Source organism: Anneissia japonica, unplaced genomic scaffold (genome assembly GCF_011630105.1).
Source record: "Anneissia japonica isolate Jap-2015-1 unplaced genomic scaffold, ASM1163010v1 scaffold376_len1572418_cov194, whole genome shotgun sequence".
NCBI classification, from domain to species: Eukaryota; Metazoa; Echinodermata; class Crinoidea; order Comatulida; family Comatulidae; genus Anneissia; species Anneissia japonica.
Window position 1 is genome coordinate 1444920 of NW_022741166.1, and position 18819 is coordinate 1463738.

The 18819-nt window shown below is 34.0% G+C and overlaps 1 protein-coding gene and 1 pseudogene across 1 annotated transcript in view; both read left to right on the forward strand.

The window, feature by feature from the left end:
• LOC117118614 (sodium- and chloride-dependent neutral and basic amino acid transporter B(0+)-like) overlaps positions 1–10964 on the forward strand; it is a 29229-nt gene extending 18265 nt beyond the window's left edge. Inside the window, exons 2-12 of the mRNA XM_033263252.1 lie at positions 3127–3280; positions 3849–3980; positions 4454–4802; positions 5433–5565; positions 5923–6054; positions 6584–6687; positions 6824–6948; positions 7479–7591; positions 7815–8165; positions 9799–9966; positions 10684–10964. Of these exons, the coding sequence (XP_033119143.1) occupies positions 3127–3280; positions 3849–3980; positions 4454–4802; positions 5433–5565; positions 5923–6054; positions 6584–6687; positions 6824–6948; positions 7479–7591; positions 7815–8165; positions 9799–9966; positions 10684–10824 (1902 nt within the window). The 3' untranslated portion in view covers positions 10825–10964. The remainder of the gene's footprint in view (positions 1–3126; positions 3281–3848; positions 3981–4453; positions 4803–5432; positions 5566–5922; positions 6055–6583; positions 6688–6823; positions 6949–7478; positions 7592–7814; positions 8166–9798; positions 9967–10683) is intronic.
• LOC117118601 lies at positions 10946–16383 on the forward strand (annotated as a pseudogene).
• Positions 16384–18819: the final 2436 nt, after the last annotated feature.

Consider the following 18819-nt stretch of genomic DNA (forward strand, 5'->3'; position numbering starts at 1 on the left):
ATGAGTTTGAGACCTATCTGAAAGAGAATGGAATCAAACATAGACGCGTCACACCATTACATCCTGCTGCAAATGGAGAGGTGGAGCGACAGAACAGATCTATAATGAAACGAATTCGCATTGCGCAAGCTGAAAGAAAAGACTGGAAGAAAGAATTACGTGTGTATTTATTTGCATACCGTACAACCCCACACAGTATTACTGGACAGACCCCAGCGGAAATGATGTGGAATAGAAAATTGCGAACAAAATTACCAGAATTGGAGGATAATACTGTACATGATGAAGATGTTTCAGATCGCGACGCTGTATAAAAAAAAAACAAATTATACATTGATGAGAAAAGACGTGCGAAAGCGAGAGAGATGTGTGAAGGAGATAAGGTTTTAGTTAAAAAGACACAGGGAGACAAAATGAGTACACCATATCACACAGAACCATTCAAAGTAATAGAGAAACGGGGAAATAGTGTAGTGTTTGAGTCACCACAAGGTATAAGATATAAAAGAAATTCGACACATGTTCAATCTTACAATGAAAGAGTAAACGAAGAAAATGGTAACAAAATACCAAATAATAATCTGAAACAAATAGATAATGATGAAATTATTTGTGATAACAGTAAGACAGATACATTTGAACAACATAAGCAAATTGACACAGAGAAAGATGACAGTGTAACCAATTGTGAAAATATTTAAAATAGACCAGTAAGAAAGAGGAAAAAACCCAAAAGGTTTGATGATTGTTAAGGATTAAGAAGTCACAGTTCATATTGATGAGTTGTTTTTAGTTTTACTAGAATTTGAGAATTCTCTTGAAATGTTGAAAACTGTTATTGTTGTTATACAGTGTTATTTATTGATACTAAAATATTTTAAAATGATAAGGAATGATAGAAAATTAAAAAATAATGATATGTGATATGTGAGTCACAGTTCATATTGATGAGTTGTTTTTAGTTTTACTAGAATTTGAGAATTCTCTTGAAATGTTGAAAACTGTTATTGTTGTTATACAGTGTTATTTATTGATACTAAAATATTTTAAAATGATAAGGAATGATAGAAAATTAAAAAATAATGATATGTGATTTAAAAAAAAAAAGCAAAGATATAATCATTGTAAAATTGTAATATTACGATGATGTTTATTATTGTTAAAGTTACAAAAAACAAAAAAAACAAAAAAAAAACTGACAGTGTTTTAGGCAGTGAGGAAAAAACAAATACAGTAATCTTCAGTATCATAACAAATGAAACCTATTCAAAGCATGTAATTCCACCAGCTTATATTAAGAAATTATTATTGTATACAATATATTTATAAGGATTCAATTGGGTGATTTTAATGCTAAAGAAGGGGGAAGATGTAGTGTCTGGATTACAAGACTAGCATACCTCGTGTGTTGTTCGGACATGTTGTTAAATCGGGACTGGTGGATGAATAAACAACGAATGGCTATTGTAGAGCTGGAATATTGTTTATTGTGTCATTTAATTGTGTTTGTTTGAATACGATAGCAACACACAACAGCTAGTACCCCCTTTTATAAAGTGTAGATAGGTACAGTAATACCAAAGGCTGAGAAAGAAGATAAACTACAGGCCTAAAGCAGGCTGAGTTAAGTCCTACCTACCATAGGCACTCCCTAAACTAGGTCCCTAGGTCCTAGGCTGACACCAACAGTCACGCTTCACATGACGTTGGTTGAAATTTTGAAAAAAGGGGAAAACAATTGAAGCATGAAATAAAAAATAGAGTGCATAAGAGAAATATTATTACTAAATAATAATAAATAAAATATACCATTCCGGCGTTATTGAACTTGGCCAAACTATCATTGGAATGTAATTAATGTTAAATAATAATAATAATAATAATAATAATCATAATCATTTCAGCATTAATTACCTTGGCCTAAGCCTTGTAATCAAGAACCTATTTACTAGGCATATTGATAACTAGCCCAAGGGAATATCTTTTGTGTTATTTCCCCTTAACGTCGTTTTTTTATTTGTTCTCTAATTTATCCATTGTCTAAGTTCCCCTTAAGGTAGGTTTTAAGTAACATAATAATTAATAATAATAATAATTAATAATAATGATAATTAATAATAATTAATAATAATAATAATAATAATAATAATAATAATAATAATAATAATAATAATAATAATAAATAATAATAAAAATAAATAATCCTTTCGGCATTAATTAACTTGGTCTAGCCTTGTAATCAACAACAACCTGCAGATACTATTTACTATATAACTAGGCTTAGGCCTCATTTTACACATTCATTGGTGCTCTGCCATTTTGGCAGGTCTTTGGCATCCAGTATTTTAGAGCTGCCTATTCTCGGCTCTTCTCTTAATTTGAAAATAACTGTCACCCTGTTTCATTTGAGAAACGCGCTATCCTTACTCTTTGTGCTTTCCCCTGAAAGCGTATATTTTTAGTAGTCAGTAGGCCTAAGTAATTATGCAAAACCCAGATCTAACTAAAAAAATAAATAAAATTGTCACAGTATGTAACTCAAGTTCAAATAACACTTTTCATTACTCGTGCAGCTCAATCAAATATTATGTCATTTTAAACGACCCATTAGTATTAGCATGGTAACATCTATGTATTTTTTGAAAAAAAATCCCCCAAAAAAAAATAAATAAAAAATCCACTTAATTATCTGGCGGCCGCCACATATTATATGGCGGCCGCCACTTATTTATCTGGCAGCCGCCACTTATTTATTGGTACCCAGGTTGCGGTACAGCATTATCTCGATGTAGAACGGGCCATTAAAGCGCATGATCGTAATAGGCCTAGCTAGTAATTTTAGCTACAGCTTGTCATAGCTTATAATAGCAGTCATATAGCCATTATATGACGGCCGCCACTTAATTATCTGGTGGCCGCCAGTTAACTGATTTGAAATTTTTATTCACTGTTGACACTAACGGGCTTCCGTATTAAAGAACGCAGTACTGTACATTCTTCGGGAAAGAGTAGGGAATTGTCTCCTGTGCACTGCCCAATTCGACACCAGAAGAGCCCACTGAGATAGTCACACGAAATAATCCAATGCAATATTTTATGTGAAAATATTCTTTATTTTATTTAAAGGGGGATCAGGTAAGCTTGACATCTGGGGGTGATGAGAATCCGAACCGTGGTAATTGGTCCAATAAGTGTGACTTCATCTTGTCTTGTCTTGGTTATGCTGTCGGTCTTGGAAATGTCTGGAGGTTTCCGTACTTGGCTTATTCCAACGGTGGTGGTAAGTGCGAATACAACCTTTTTCAGCTATTGTTTCCAAGTTTAATACCAATATCCGTAGATAGCGCTCTCATGCGTGACCTACTAGCTGTCAGCTTCTAATATCGCACTTATTCGAGAAGGCCGCAGTACAAACTTCATTATAATATAACTCTAGGCATATATAAATAATTTACAGTAACTTTGCGTATAATTTATGTACAAAATGATCTACAGGCAGTAGGCCTATCACACCGAATAATGTGTGGAGAACTCACAATGTGTTATTCATAACTGACGTCAGGTCACCACGATCAGAGTGCTCATTTATAAAACTAATGCCTTTTTATATTTTATTCAATTTGTTTATTTATTCTCTACAATATGTTACGAATTTAATCGTTTCTTTTAAGCAAATAATAGCTATATATTTTCAAGAGGAATGAATATACTGATTTATCGAAACAAGAATCTCTACCTGCGACTTCGGAATTTTATAGTCTTTTTATAATTAGGCCTAGGCCTAAAGTTAAAATAAACGAGTTTGACTTTTAAGGTAAATATCATCATTCACTAATTATTGTTACCAGGTGCTTTTCTTGTACCCTACGCCATTATGTTATTTTTCGCCGGAATGCCGATCTTCTTCTTTGAAGTATGCCTTGGTCAATACAGTAGTCAAGGTCCAATCTCAGTCTGGAGAGCATCGCCTATGTTTAGAGGTATGTCTTTTTTAAAACAAATATCTATTATTGTTTATTGTTACATAGTAACATATAATATAATTCAAGATATTATTTATTTATAGGACAAAATTCGTTGAGAGCCATGCTACACGATGTATTGCGTCCTTTATTCGAATACTGTGTTTACCTTTCTTTGATGATTTATATATACAGTAATTTAACAGTGTCAACGGCTATCTTGATTTATGTTATATGCTACTATTTGTTTCCAGCCGTACCTATTCTGTAATAGCGTGTATATCGCAAGTTAGAATCCCGTCAGAGGCATTTTTATTACAAAATTTATTTATTTATAGGACAACATTCGTTGATGTATTATCATGTCCTTTATTTGAACACTGTGTTTACCTTTCTTTGATCATTTATATATAATTTAACAATGTTAACGGCTATCTTGATTCTGTCTCTTATACACATCTAGATGTGTATAAGAGACAGGGCTACTACAGGTATCGGGTTTGGGATGGTGATCGTGTCAGCATTCGTCGCGATCTACTACAACGTTATCATTACTTACGCCATATACTACATGTTCGCCTCGTTCACGAAAGATCTGCCATGGGAGCGTTGCAACCACGACTTCAATACGGAAAATTGCACTCTGAAATATGCCGAGTGCTTGGCTCAGGAAGGCAAAATCATGTTGACAACAACATGTCAAAATATCACTGATCTGGGTAAAACAGATGATGAACTCCTTAAACTGAATATCTTTAAAGAAAATGATATATGGAACACATCGCAGTATGTTGACTCTTATGCAGAATACAGGAAAAGGCCAACCGAAGAATATTGGAAGTAAGTAATAGATGAGGGACCCTAAGAAAGAAGCTAATATTTTCGTTGGAAAACATGGATTTAATGCTTCATAAAAGCATTTTTTACAGTCTAAATATGCTATTTGCCCTGTCTAGAGGCTTGGACCTCTCGCCCGAGATACGTTGGACCTCTGATGGGGACCTTAATCTTGGCCCCTCGTGGAGTAATTTCTGGCACCGTCACTGGGGTCGTGTAAGGAAGGTTCACACAGGTGCTTAGTTCAGAAGCCTACCTTGAATTTCATTGTATACATTAGATATCTCTTTAGTTGAACTTGCCTAAGTCGAATCCATAATGTCATTGAAATATTGTTCGACTTCATAAAATTCGACTTACAGATTGTTAATGGAAAACACAATAACTTGGCATGTAAAATAAGATCGAATTAGAAATTATTCGACTTAAGGCACAGTCAACTTAGGCAAGTTTAACTGATTCGAATCTGCTCTCGCTATCATGGCGAGAGTGTAATATCGCTAGAGTACTGGATCCCAGACCTAACCTAGATACTTCTATATCTATATACATTTGCTAATAAATATTCAAATAATTATAAGAAAAAATAAAACCTTTTTCAATTGTTGATTGATCGATCGTTTCCACACCTAGACGTGGTGTATTGCAGGAATCTGAATCAATGAACGAGACTGGAGGAATCGTTTGGGAACTTGCTCTGTGTCTTCTTCTGGCCTGGATTCTTGTCTTCTTATGTCTTGCCAAAGGCGTCAAATCCTCTGGAAAGGTACGAATAATGAGAGTTTAAAAACCAATAGCTATTTCAGTGCCAACAATTGTGATTATTAATGTTGCTACAATAATATGCATTTATTGATAATATAATACCTATCATTATGCCTAATGATAGGTATTATGTCTGCTGCAAATAGAAGGACCATATTATTCTTGAGAGAGATAATCTAACCACATTGGGATTATAAAGCGATTCACGTCCTTAACTAAAAATAAACAACAAAAGAATGTAGTTATTTTTAATGATAAACAAGAATTTTTTTTGTAATGTATGCGTCTGTAAATATGTTTGAATTTCTCACTGTAATAGCATGATGGTTTTAACAATTTGCTATTAATCATTGTGTAGGTTGTGTATTTCACTGCTACGTTTCCGTATGCTGTATTGCTCGCCTTACTCATTCGGGTAACGCTGGACGGGGCTCAGGACGGTATCGACTTCTTTATCAAACCTGTTTGGGATGATATTACTACACCGCAGGTTAGTACATGTTCTAATCTAACACGTGATGCTCGTCCACCACAATTTTGCGTATGTTGTGGATCTCACCAGATATTGGATATGTGACCGCGTCATTTATTTAGACCATACTGACGGCTAAAAAAATTGAAGCACATTAATAACTACCATTCTCAAGGGACTACATTGGTTACATGTGTCATCTTTATTCCATTTAGAACCCTTTTTATTACATACAAAAATCTGCATGGCTTTGCGCCTCATCTACTTTTCTTAATATCAGATCTTCTAAAAAAAAATCCATATTCACAAATTTAAACTTCATACATAAGGCAAAACATCACTTTTATGTGCAGCTCCTGTTTGCAACCCAGGCTTTTAACATCAAGACCTAAACACCATGTATTTGGCGAATACCTCATTGCCATCTAGTTGTGTTGTAAGGTTACCGGAATCCCATTTTAAATTTGGAACGGAGTTAGGTTTCCTGGATGGGTGGAATAAAAACACTATAGGCCTACTGATATAAAACTTTTGTTTCACCCCTTAGGTGTGGCTTGATGCCGCTACACAGATCTTCTTTTCTCTCAGTGCTGCTTGGGGTGGACTGGTTACCCTCTCATCGTATAATCGCTTCCACAACAACGGTTACTTGTAAGTTTGAATAGCACATTGAAATACTAAATAAGTAAAGTAATAAACAAAGAGTACTGTATTGCTTGCATTCAAGTGATATTAAGGATAATGATTACATTATCATTTATACAATTTGTTAATTCTGCATTCTCAGTGACTCTGTCTTTGTATCACTTGCAAACTGTGCAACAAGCATCTTTGCTGGATTTGCCATCTTTTCCGTATTGGGACACGTGGCCCTTGAGCAGAACAAGCCAGTTCCAGAAGTAGTAGATTCTGGTAAGCTGTAATATATTTATATATAAATGACAGTTCCACTAGTTTACGTCATAATTCTGATAAGCCCGTAGTCACCCAAATATTAGGCACTCTTTATGCAACAGGACGGGTCGACTGTGGTTCTGTGCTCCTCAGAGCGTGAAGACCACAGTAAACACTTGGGCGCTTAAACCGAATTGTCGTTGTCGACGGCTCCCCGTCCTCTTGCGTAAAGTGCCTACTCTTCTTTTAGTTAGAGCTTACACATTAGTATTTTGTGCATAATTGAGCATACTCAATCTCCATTTTGGTTTTAATCTGGAGAAGCCAGTGGGGCTTTTAAATTGATGACGTAATTGCTAAAAGTCGATATAACATACAGTAATTCGATAATTATTAAACCCATGAGACACTCAATTTTGGTACACAAGTGATCCAAGATACACATTTTAACACAAAAAGTATTTGCCTGACGGCAAGATTGTGGTATTTATGATAAAATAACAATTTCTAAAAAATTTTTTTTTTTGTTTTTTTTTTTATCTTTATAGGATTTGGATTGGCGTTTATCGTATATCCAGAAGGTCTATCGCTGCTTCCAGGGTCTACGTTTTGGGCTATCATATTTTTCCTAATGTTGATCACCCTTGGTCTGGACAGCCAGGTAAAGTGAATCACGTGGCCTAATGTGTCTTTTTTGCATGTTAATTACTAGCCTACTTATAAATTAGTAAAAACGGTTTTGATCTATGTCTTACCGGTATTTGAATTGATAATGCATTCTGATAATTTTAATGAACAATCTATTTTATTTGAATGTTGGAGCAGTTAACTTAAACATTAGGTTTACATCTTTTAAACAAGATAACTTGATTTCTTTTTCATAGTTTGTGTCCATTGAGACGGTGGTAACTGCTATATGTGATGGATGCCCCAGCTACTTGAGGAAACGAAAGACACTCGTGACGCTCGTTGTGTGTATATTAGGCTACGTACTTGGTTTGGTGTGCGTAACCAGGTCGGGCGCTTACTGGGTTTCTCTCGTTGATTCTTACGCCCCAAGTATCGGTCTGATCGTGTTTGGGCTTCTGGAGCTCGTGGCTATCACATGGGTGTATGGAATCAAGCGATTTACAAATGACATCAGGTCGATGCTTGGCGACTCACTCTTGTACAAAGCCCCATTCTTCCTCTGGTGGCAATTGAACTGGACTGTTATCACTCCATCGTTGCTTCTCGTAAGTATCTCGGTTTTCAATGGCAAAATGACAGGTCAAACAACAATTCATTGAATTACATCGTATATATAGCATTACTGTGCAACAAAATTCTTTACAATTAGGCTACCATAAGTTAGATCATCAAATAAGCCTTGGCATAACATAGGCTAATTACTGTATTTTGAAAATTTATTAGAAAATGTAACATGAAGTTAGATTTAAAATAGAACTGCATTCTTCGGAGTTTTTATAAATTACCGGTAGGTCATATCTTTGAATATGAATAAAAAAGTATACGTTTATCGAGGTTTGATGCTAGGATGATGATTAAATGTACTATTCAATTCAGTGCTCTTCCCTGCACAACATATTTTTACTATTGGTTTTTAATTGTATAATACAATACTATATGGAAGAAAAATGCAATACTATTATTAAACTTTAATCATTTATTTATTGAACCCTAAACTTCAAATGCCAAACTAATTATGTTAATTGCTGTATGCTGTATGCCTAATAATTTAACAACCCACACAATGCTCATACTGTACCACATTTGAACAGAAATGACACTGAATACAGTACTTAACCCTGCATAAGGTTAATAATTTTATTTGAAACTTTGCATTGATTAATTCATATCTTAAAATTCACATTTCTATGCAACACTTTATATGCACTACTGCAGTGGATATGTGCGCTTTATAAATATTATTTTTATCATTATTGTTATTATTGTTATTATTATTATTATTATTTATTATTATTATTATTATTATTATTATTATTATTTATTAATATTATTTATTATTAATATTATTACAATTAGGCATCCAGTAACCTTTTCCTATAGATAGCCTAATAATTTTTTTTATTCAAAAAAACGTGCTATGTGGTTTTAGGTTTAGAACAGACCTCATAAACTCAAAATTCTATAATGTTTAAAATAACAACGATGATGTAACTTATAAAATGTCAAGGCGTTCTGAATTTTTTTACAATGAAGTAGTACAGTCAATAAAAATGCTGCATTCAAAAAACACAATTCTTTTAATAGACTTTACTGTCAAAAGAATCCTAGTAAATTATGGAGAGCTAGTTGTTGATGATTGTAAAAGAAAGGCGTTACATGCCAGTGTTAATCATGATAATCATTTCCATCGATGAACTTACAAAGCACTATGAATCCAAATTTGACGTTAACAAATGTAGAAGTGACAAGATCAAAGAAGCATCCGACATTGTATCTAACAAATGTAAAATGCTATCTGATAACTTTACGACCTTTCCAATAGAGATTTATAGTAAAAGTATATCAAAATTTGAATTTAGATAACTTATGACAACTGCAACACAAATCCTTATCGAGCATCGTAATTATCATTATCATCACCATAACGATATCATCATCATCATCATCATCATTACTGTATTAACATATGACCATCATTCTCATTTCATTACACATCTTTTCACGTTATGATGATGTGAAAACTAAATATAGGAGAGCCCGGGTTCGCAGCACTACATTTGCTTTTATTCTTTGCTTCTTCTTGTAATTGTGATGTTTGTGTTTTTGTATGAAATTTAACCCGAAATAAACCTAAAATCAATTTGAATTGAATTGACGATGATCCGATTTATATTTCAGTTTGTGTTGCTTTATAATTGGATGAACTGGAGCGAGCCAACATACAATGACGAGTTATACCCGCTTTGGGGACGTGTCATTGGCTGGGTAATCATTGGACTCACACTCATTTTTATTCCTTTGGTTATGATTTACGAATTTCTGAAAGCAAGTGGAAGCGTTGCTGACGTAAGTAAAATATTAAAATCCACACGCATCTATAGGCCTTATGGTCATGCGTGATACAAACACACCTCCATGCAGCAACCTTATGTTGCTATAGGATTATTTGCATAAACATTCTGTAATACATTGATATTAGGTAGATTTCGATTTGCGACCATAGTAATTTGGTAATATAATAATATAAGAGACGGTGAGAGATGAGTAATCCGTTCCAGGGTCACGGCTACTGTACTAGATACTTGATGCGAAAAACACTTTTTATTATCCATGTTTAATCTGTTCTGGTATTGATTGCTAAATTAAAATGGTTTGACAAGTCCATCAAAGACTGGGACGCACTACCTCAAAGTATTAAATGTAAACCGTCAATATATTCATTTAAGGTTACTGTAGAAATACATCTTGCCAATGAAACAATCAATAAGTAATTGATTATTAGCAGTTGTTTTAGTTCATATAATGTCCATGTTTTTTTGCAATGAAATATTTTCTGTATCGCTTTATGTTATCAAATATGTTTTGTTCTGGGACCCCATTGGAAATAAGTTTTTTTTAAAAGACTTTCATGGGCAATCATGGCATCTGTCGTTTTTAATGTTTTAACTGTTTCTACCACATTTTGTATATATATTGTAATTGTTTTTTTATGCGATGCCGAATACATTTGAATTGAATTGATTTGTAGATCTAATATTCTTGCACTTATTTTTTTTTCTTTAGCGTTGGAGGGTAATGAGCAGGCCCAGAGCTGATTGGGGACCACAGATGGAGGCAAACCGAGCACAGGCCTGGCAGATGCACGAATACTACAACACTACGATGGGAGGCAAACGAGAGGCTCCCGATACTTCTCGCAACTAAAACCACATGTCATTTTAGACCACCCATTATTTTTGCAGTTTATTAAAACGTACAATTTATAATGTAACTAGGCTGGTATACTTGCATTGTATTCAGTTTGATTGCATTCCGTTTGATAAAAATGGTTGGTTTCCGGTCAGGTTACTCAGGGTTATCAATCTACAGTGTATGATTACGACTTTTATTACTTAAGAATGGGCTATTTCCTCAAATAGCCTTCAATTATTTAATGATTTCCCACCTATACTTATTGACCGAAATTTGAGAGGATGTCAGTCTGGTTTTTTCTTTCTTTTTTGCAATTGGTCAATCTTTACCTCATATTATTATTCTATTATTTGGGGAACTCTAAATTATATTAGAAATTAGAAAATACACCCAAATAATGAAACTCTAAATTATATTAGAAATTAGAAAGTACACTCAAATCCTTTATAAACTGAGAGTCAGAAACAGGCGAAAAATTTTCCTCAACTACACAGTTGACTAACCTGAAGTTTACTACTAAAGGTTTGAATGTTACAAATATAGTTATTTAATAGATAGGCACCGGTGAGATTTAGTGTAAATCGACCAGAAGGTACCGATATAACACCGCCTGAAATTCATGACTGACTGACTGTAGGGGTGGCGCCCCACCCCGGGAGAGCTCACCCCCCTTGTCTGGGACAAAAAAACCACAATCCGGCGGGGTGAAAAATGCATTGTAGGCATATTTTCTACATATTAATGGGTTCCAAAATCGATTAAATAACCTTTAAAACCCTAAATTGTCATATTTTTTGGAGGCTTTGCCCTCATAGAACACTTTCAAGAGATTTTGAGCGACCCCCGACCACGCCTACTTTTTTTCGTCGGGGACATCGGATCCCCTCCCCCCACCCCCGTCGGGAAAATTATGGCGCCACCACTGACTGACTGATGGACAGACAGAAAAGTTAGTGTTTCATATCTTCGAACATGAACAAAGAAACCTGCTTGTATTGAATTGGGTTAATTTTTCTTACGAATTGATGTTAGGACCATTATGTTTGACTAAAGGCCAACTCAGACAGCGTCGCACGACGCAGCTCGACGCGATTTGTTGTCGCGTCGGGTCTGTGTGAGTTAAACGCAGACGTGATGGTGTGCGTCGGGGCAGTCGCGTCGTACAATATTAAACATGTTTAATATTTCTCACGACGGCTTAAGACTGTCCCCGACGATAAATCGGGTCGGGCTGCGTCGGCCGACGCTGTCTGAGTTGGCCTTTAATCAACGTGTTCTTTCTTGATGTTATATGCAACGCATTTTTACTACACAGTGATTGTTCTTATTTTATAATAAACAAAATGGACAGAAAAAGTAGACGTATTTTGCTAAATTATTAATATATTTTGTATTTGAAAATAATAGACAGAGCTTGTGAATAGATGGATATAAGTAAATACATTTTGGAATATATTTGCTCCTTAAATCAGCATAATATGGGCATTGTAAAATAAAGTGAAATTCATCTTCAATAATATTGTTATTACATATCTTGCAGATTCTTTTGTCTCTATCAATATTTTCCCACCTCCCCTTTTCAATCTCAAGTTCCAGTATGCCTAATCTTAACTTTGTCAATAACCGTATGTGTTTTAAAATACTAACATTCGTATAATGATAGCTTAAGCTTATTTCTTTTTTATACAGAGTGAATAACCTTAGTCTAGAATATAAACTAAATTTCTCAATACACTTTTGTTTTTCAATATCACAAAGACGCAACTTAAATTCATTCAGAAAAGAGGTTTTGTCGTATACAAACTGTTGAAACCAAATGTAACCAAATCCATTAAAACAAAGTAATTGTTTAACCTGTAGTGCCCAGCAGTTCTCGTTTCTACTAACTTTTCTCAACTGAAACTCATAGCATTTAAATACAAATTTATCATGATTTAATGAAATAATGTGTAACCAAAATCTAATAACGGTCATTAAACAATTTATTTTAAGCGGTAGTCTCCCCAACTCCGAGATAACAGCGCCATTTGGTGCATTATTTCCAACTTCTAATAAATATTTACAAAATTCGATATGGGTTTTTTTCAATATTGGAATTATCGAACAATCCCCAAATTTCGCTTCCGTAAATTAAAATGGGGAGGATTTTGGCGTCAAAAAGAAAGTTCCATGTACTGATTGGTATGAATGTTAAGTTACGGTGAATAAATGATTTTAAACAAAATAAACCTTAATTTGCTTTTTGACAGTTGTGTTCTATAGCAGTGTTCCATGATCCATTTGAATTAAAGATAACACCTAAATAATTGTATGAGGTTTGAATTTGTAATTGATGATTCTTGTAATACCATTTTTCAATTTTTCTGAGTCTTCCTTCTTTTTTAAATACAACAATTTTAGATTTATCAATATTAACAGTGAGTTTCCATTTATCACAGTATACAGTATACAAAAAATAAAACAGGTTAAAGAAAGTTTTATTTTGCTTCGGAACGTAAAATAATATGTCAGCCAACTGTGAATAACCCTGTTACTGTAAATAGATTTTTAATGTGTTGTTTCACAATCGACACAATAACTTAACAATTCGAACATGCTTCAGTAAGTTTTACTAGCCACACCAGGTAAAGTAAAACAAGTTCTCGTAATCTCGAAAGCTCGGATGAGGGCAGTTATATAATAGAGGCAGTAGCGTATTTTGGCCCTAACGGCCACCCATACAAAAAAGATTATTAATCAATCAGCCGAGTTTTCCAGAACTCATCGGAACTAAAAGTATATATGTTTAGCCTCACCACCCCACCTGAATTTTCCAGAAAAAATTGAGGCGGAAATTTTTTTTTTAATTTAAAAACAAAGAATATTGTCCAGGAAACTTTTGTTGAGATGTGACTCTCAGAACAAGTAATATTTTTATTTGGCCTTATTTGATTTTTAAGGAACGGCACCGAGGAAGGGTCATAACTAATCGGCATAGGCCTGCAGATTTTTGTGCTCATTCCCCTCAAAATTAAACATATGCAAAGGTGGCTCTAATATCTTTATTTTCCCCCTACAACACATAGGCCTAGGCCTAATTCCTAGGCCCTATATATTTTTTGAGCCGACTGGTCAACCAAGACCAAGCCAGCGGCTCAAACCAATGGCGCCCCCAATCATCGAGCTGTAAAATTTCCAGTGAATAGCGGTTCGAAAGCTCCCAAAAATGTAAGGATAATTTCACATTGTGAAGAAAAAAATATTTATTTTAACATATATAATTTGATGAAGATTTGCCTCAAATGAATAATTCAATATTCAACAGTTCACATGTTCATTTAATTTAGGATGAATAGCAAACCTAAATCTCGGTGATATTAGAAAAACGTAAACGTACAGTACTTCATAATATGATAATATATTATAAGTCTAACTCACTCAAAAAATTGAATAAATGATTTTATTTAATATGAAAGGGGGATTAGGTAAGCCTGACATCTGGGAGTGATGAAAATCCGAACCGTGGTAATTGGTGTGACTTCATCTTGTCTTGTCTTGGTTATGCTGTTGGTCTTGGAAATGTCTCAGGTTTCCGTACGTGGCTTATTCCAACGGTGGCGGTGAGTAGAAAAAAATGTATTTTCCAAATAAATATAATAAACTCATGACCATAAGTGGTGCTCTCATAAGATGATTTAATAATAGAAAACAGGCTATTTTGGAGAATATTCTTTAATATAACCCTATAAAAATAATGTTCCAAATTATTCTCTTTGTCTTTTTAACATATAACGTACAGTAGCCATACATAGTCGACTCTGTCCGTAAGGTCTATCAGTGTCTTAATCGTATGCTACATAGTCTTCAAATCGTTATGTAAGATATTTTAGCCTGGCTGTTTAGATAAATATTTACTAATTCTTCTTACCAGGTGCTTTTCTTGTACCCTACGCCATTATGTTATTTTTCGCCGGAATGCCGATCTTCTTCTTTGAGGTATGCCTTGGTCAATACAGTAGTCAAGGTCCAATCTCAGTCTGGAGAGCGTCGCCTATGTTCAGAGGTATGATTTAGTGCTTGTAGGTTTTGCATTATACTTACGTGGTAGTGGTTGGCACAGCGGTTGAATTTCGGTCTCTCAAAATTGAGGCACTTTACCTTGTCTCTCTCCACCCATAGAGCAGGTCTAGATGCCTCTGTACCTAACTGCTTTGTGCAACTGTGTTAGGAATTTGTTGAAGAAATCAAGGACTGTCCTACCATAGATTGAATCCTTTAGCACCTGAAGCCACTCTCTCACGATACTTACAATCACCCACCAATTTTGTGTCCTAAAGTTTAACACAAATATGTCATTAAAATGTAGGTTTTCTTTACAATTATATCTTTTTTATTGCAGTATATTAAAATTATTTTCTCTTACAGGTATCGGGTTTGGGATGGTTAGCGTGTCAGCGTTCGTTGGAATCTATTACAACGTCATTGTCGCTTACGCCATGTATTACATGTTCGCGTCATTCACGAAGAGTCTACCGTGGGAGCATTGCGACCACGACTTCAACACGAACAACTGCACGCTGAAATATGCCAAGTGTTTGGCTCAGCAAGCCAAATCATGTTAACGACAACATGCCAAAATATCTCTGATTTGGGTAAAACAGATGATGAACTCCTTGCCCTAAGTATCTTTAAAGAAAATGGTATTTGGAACACATCGCAGTATGTTGACTCTTATGCAGAATACAGAGAGAGGCCAACCGAAGAATATTGGAAGTAAGTTATAATAATTTATGTCAAAAACGGATGAGAGTTGGGCCGATCGAGACAACATTGTGTTTTAGACGCCCGAAAATAACATTTGAGGCGTTCTGGGCTATCGTTTTTTTCTTTTTCTTTCTTTTTTTCTTTTTTTTTTTTTAACTCCCAAAAAAAAGATCCGCCCCTGCAAATTAAAATATGCTCTCAAAATACAGTGCATGCATTCTCCCGAATCTGACTCAGTGTTTTCATGCGATCTTATTTAGAGCCGAAATGTATTACTTAGTACGATTTCATGATTGTATAGTGTTCCTTTCAATCAAGACATTTTTTCAACTGTTGATTGATCGTTTACACTCCTAGACGTGGTGTATTGCATGAATCCGCATCAATGAACGAAACTGGAGGAATCGTTTGGGAACTTGCACTGTGTCTTCTGCTGGCTTGGGTTCTGGTCTTCCTGTGTCTTGTAAAAGGCATCAAATCCTCTGGAAAGGTAGGCCTACAAAAAGTGATGCTTAGATCATTACACGGTTAGAAAAAATGTTTTAGGGCCTACCTAATTGTTATGTTTTGTGGGCCAAAACTGGTAAAATCATTTTACTAAATACACTACAAATAAAAGGCCTGAATATATCTTAAAAAACAACTAATTTTATTCTCAAACGTACTTATTCCGAACAACAAAAACAATCTTTCAGATCTGAGCTCGAAAACCATATGTGGGAAGACGTTTTGTCCTGTGAAAATGCAAATGAGTCTTACCAACAATTTGCCAAAACTATTACATCACTGATCGATAAATGTTTTCCCTTAAGAAAGGAACGTATAAAAACAGACAGAATTCGATTTCCGTGGATGACACTCGGAATTGAAAGGTCATTGAATATCAAAGAAAAACTTTACATCAAATCTAAGAAAAAACCAACAAAAATCAATAAACTAAAATATACTAGGTATAGGAATATATTGACATCGGTAATTAGAAATCGAAAAGTAGAATATTATAAAGAAGATTTTGAAAAACGTAAGAATAGTATGAAAAAAACATGGGATGCAATCAACCAAATTATAGGGAGAAAAAGACTATCTACTCTCCCAACTCAAATGAAACTTAAATCACAGTTGTTTAATAGTCCTACAGAAAAAGCCAGAGCATTTAATACACATTTTATTAATATTGGCAGAACAATGGCTGAGAAAGCGAATAATGGACATACAAATTCAGATCCTATTGGAAACATGCGTAATAAAGTCGTAAATTCAATGTTTTTTTATGCCAGTTTCTGAATATGAAGTAATGAAATATTTAAATAATCTTAATTTGAATAAATCCTGTGGACATGATGGTATTGGTGTGAAGTATATAAAGAGTAATAGTGATATACTGGCTAAACCCATCTCTCATATAATTAATACATCGTTAGCGACAGGTTCCTTTCCCAGTCGATTAAAGTTAAGTAAAACTATACCGGTGTTCAAAGATGGGGGAAAAATGACATCAGTAACTATCGCCCAATATCCATATTGCCATGCCTATCAAAGATATATGAAAGAATTGTCTATGACCAGACTATTACATTCATGAATAAACATAATCTTCTTAGCCAGTCTCAATTCGGTTTTCTGAGAGGGTCATTCCACTACTCACGCATTATTACAGGCGCTTGATAAAATATCAACAGCACTTGACAACAAGTTGTTAACGATAGGAGTATAATTGGACCTCTCTAAGGCTTTTGATTCCTTAGATCATAGAATACTCATTGATAAGTTACCTTATTATGGTATTAGGGGTATTGTGCTCGACTGGTTTAGCACCTATTTATATGAAAGGGAACAATTGATGTGTGTAATTGTAAATCTGATGCAAGACATATCAAGTACGGCGTTCCTCAGGGATCGATTATCGGTCCCTTACTATTTTTAATTTTTATCAATGACATGCCATCAGTATGTAATTATGCTCATTTAATCATGTTTGCAGATGACACTAACCTATTTTTAGAACATAAAAATATATCTGATGCATACGAGACAATAAATTCTAAACTTAAATGCCTTAATGAATGGTTTATTAATAATAAGCTTACTGTAAATACAAACAAGACAAAATACATGATCTTTAGTGGGAAAAATACAATTTTTGACTCTTCAAATCTAGTGCTAAGGATTGGTGATGATATTCTTGAAAAAGTTGAAAATACGCAGTTCTTGGGAATCATCATAGATGAAAAGTTAAACTTCACAAGCCATGTAAAAACAATTGCAAGTAAAATATCTAAAATACAGGTGCTATGAACATTTTAAAAGCTTTTCTACCTTTCCAAGTACTTCTCATCATTTATAAATCACTCATACTGCCAACTCTTACTTATGGTTTATCAATATGGGGCTCGGGAAACAAAACTAATCTTAATAGAATTCATACACTTCAAAAAAAGGCACTTCGCATAATTTGTAATGTTCATTTCCTTCACCCTTCAAGGCCTCTTTTTATTGCAACAAAAACATTAAATATTTTTGACTTATATGAAAAGAATATTTTAACTCTGATGTTCAAAAACCAAGGAGGAAAATTACCTGACTCATTCGAGGATTTTTTCCATACTTTGAATCTCATCACAGCCACAATACAAGGAATAAACATAAATTTGTCATTGATTTCAAAAGAACAAACGTCGGGCAAAAATGCTTTTCTTACAGGGGGTCAAATGTGTGGAACCAATTATCGGATGAGTTGAAAAATTGTAAAAATATTTGTTCCTTTAAATATAAATTAAGTGAGAGGTATATCAGGGTTTACGAAAATGAGATGGTTCGATGTAATATAAACAACTGTATATTTTGTAATAATCTTTTATCAACCACTTAAATAAATAATACATTAACTCTAATCATAATTGATGCCTAATCATATTGGTGAAAAATAACTTACAGTAGTTCTTTAAATGTTAAATGTCATTTTCTACTAAGTTTTTATTATTTTATATAGGGCTCTGCAACTAAAAGCTTGCTTATTCGCAGAGTTCCTTTTTCACGAATTGATCATATCCTTGTACTTATTTTCCCTTTATTATTATGAATTATCATCACTTACTGTACAAATTGTTATAAAAGTGAAATAAATATTACTTGAATTGAATTGAATTGAATGATAAAAATTATTAAGGTTTTAATCAAAATTAAGTAAATAAAGAGAATTTACTGGTTAAAGTGATCCTTTCTCGAGTTCCAATCAAACTTTATTTAAAAATGAGTAATTAGAAC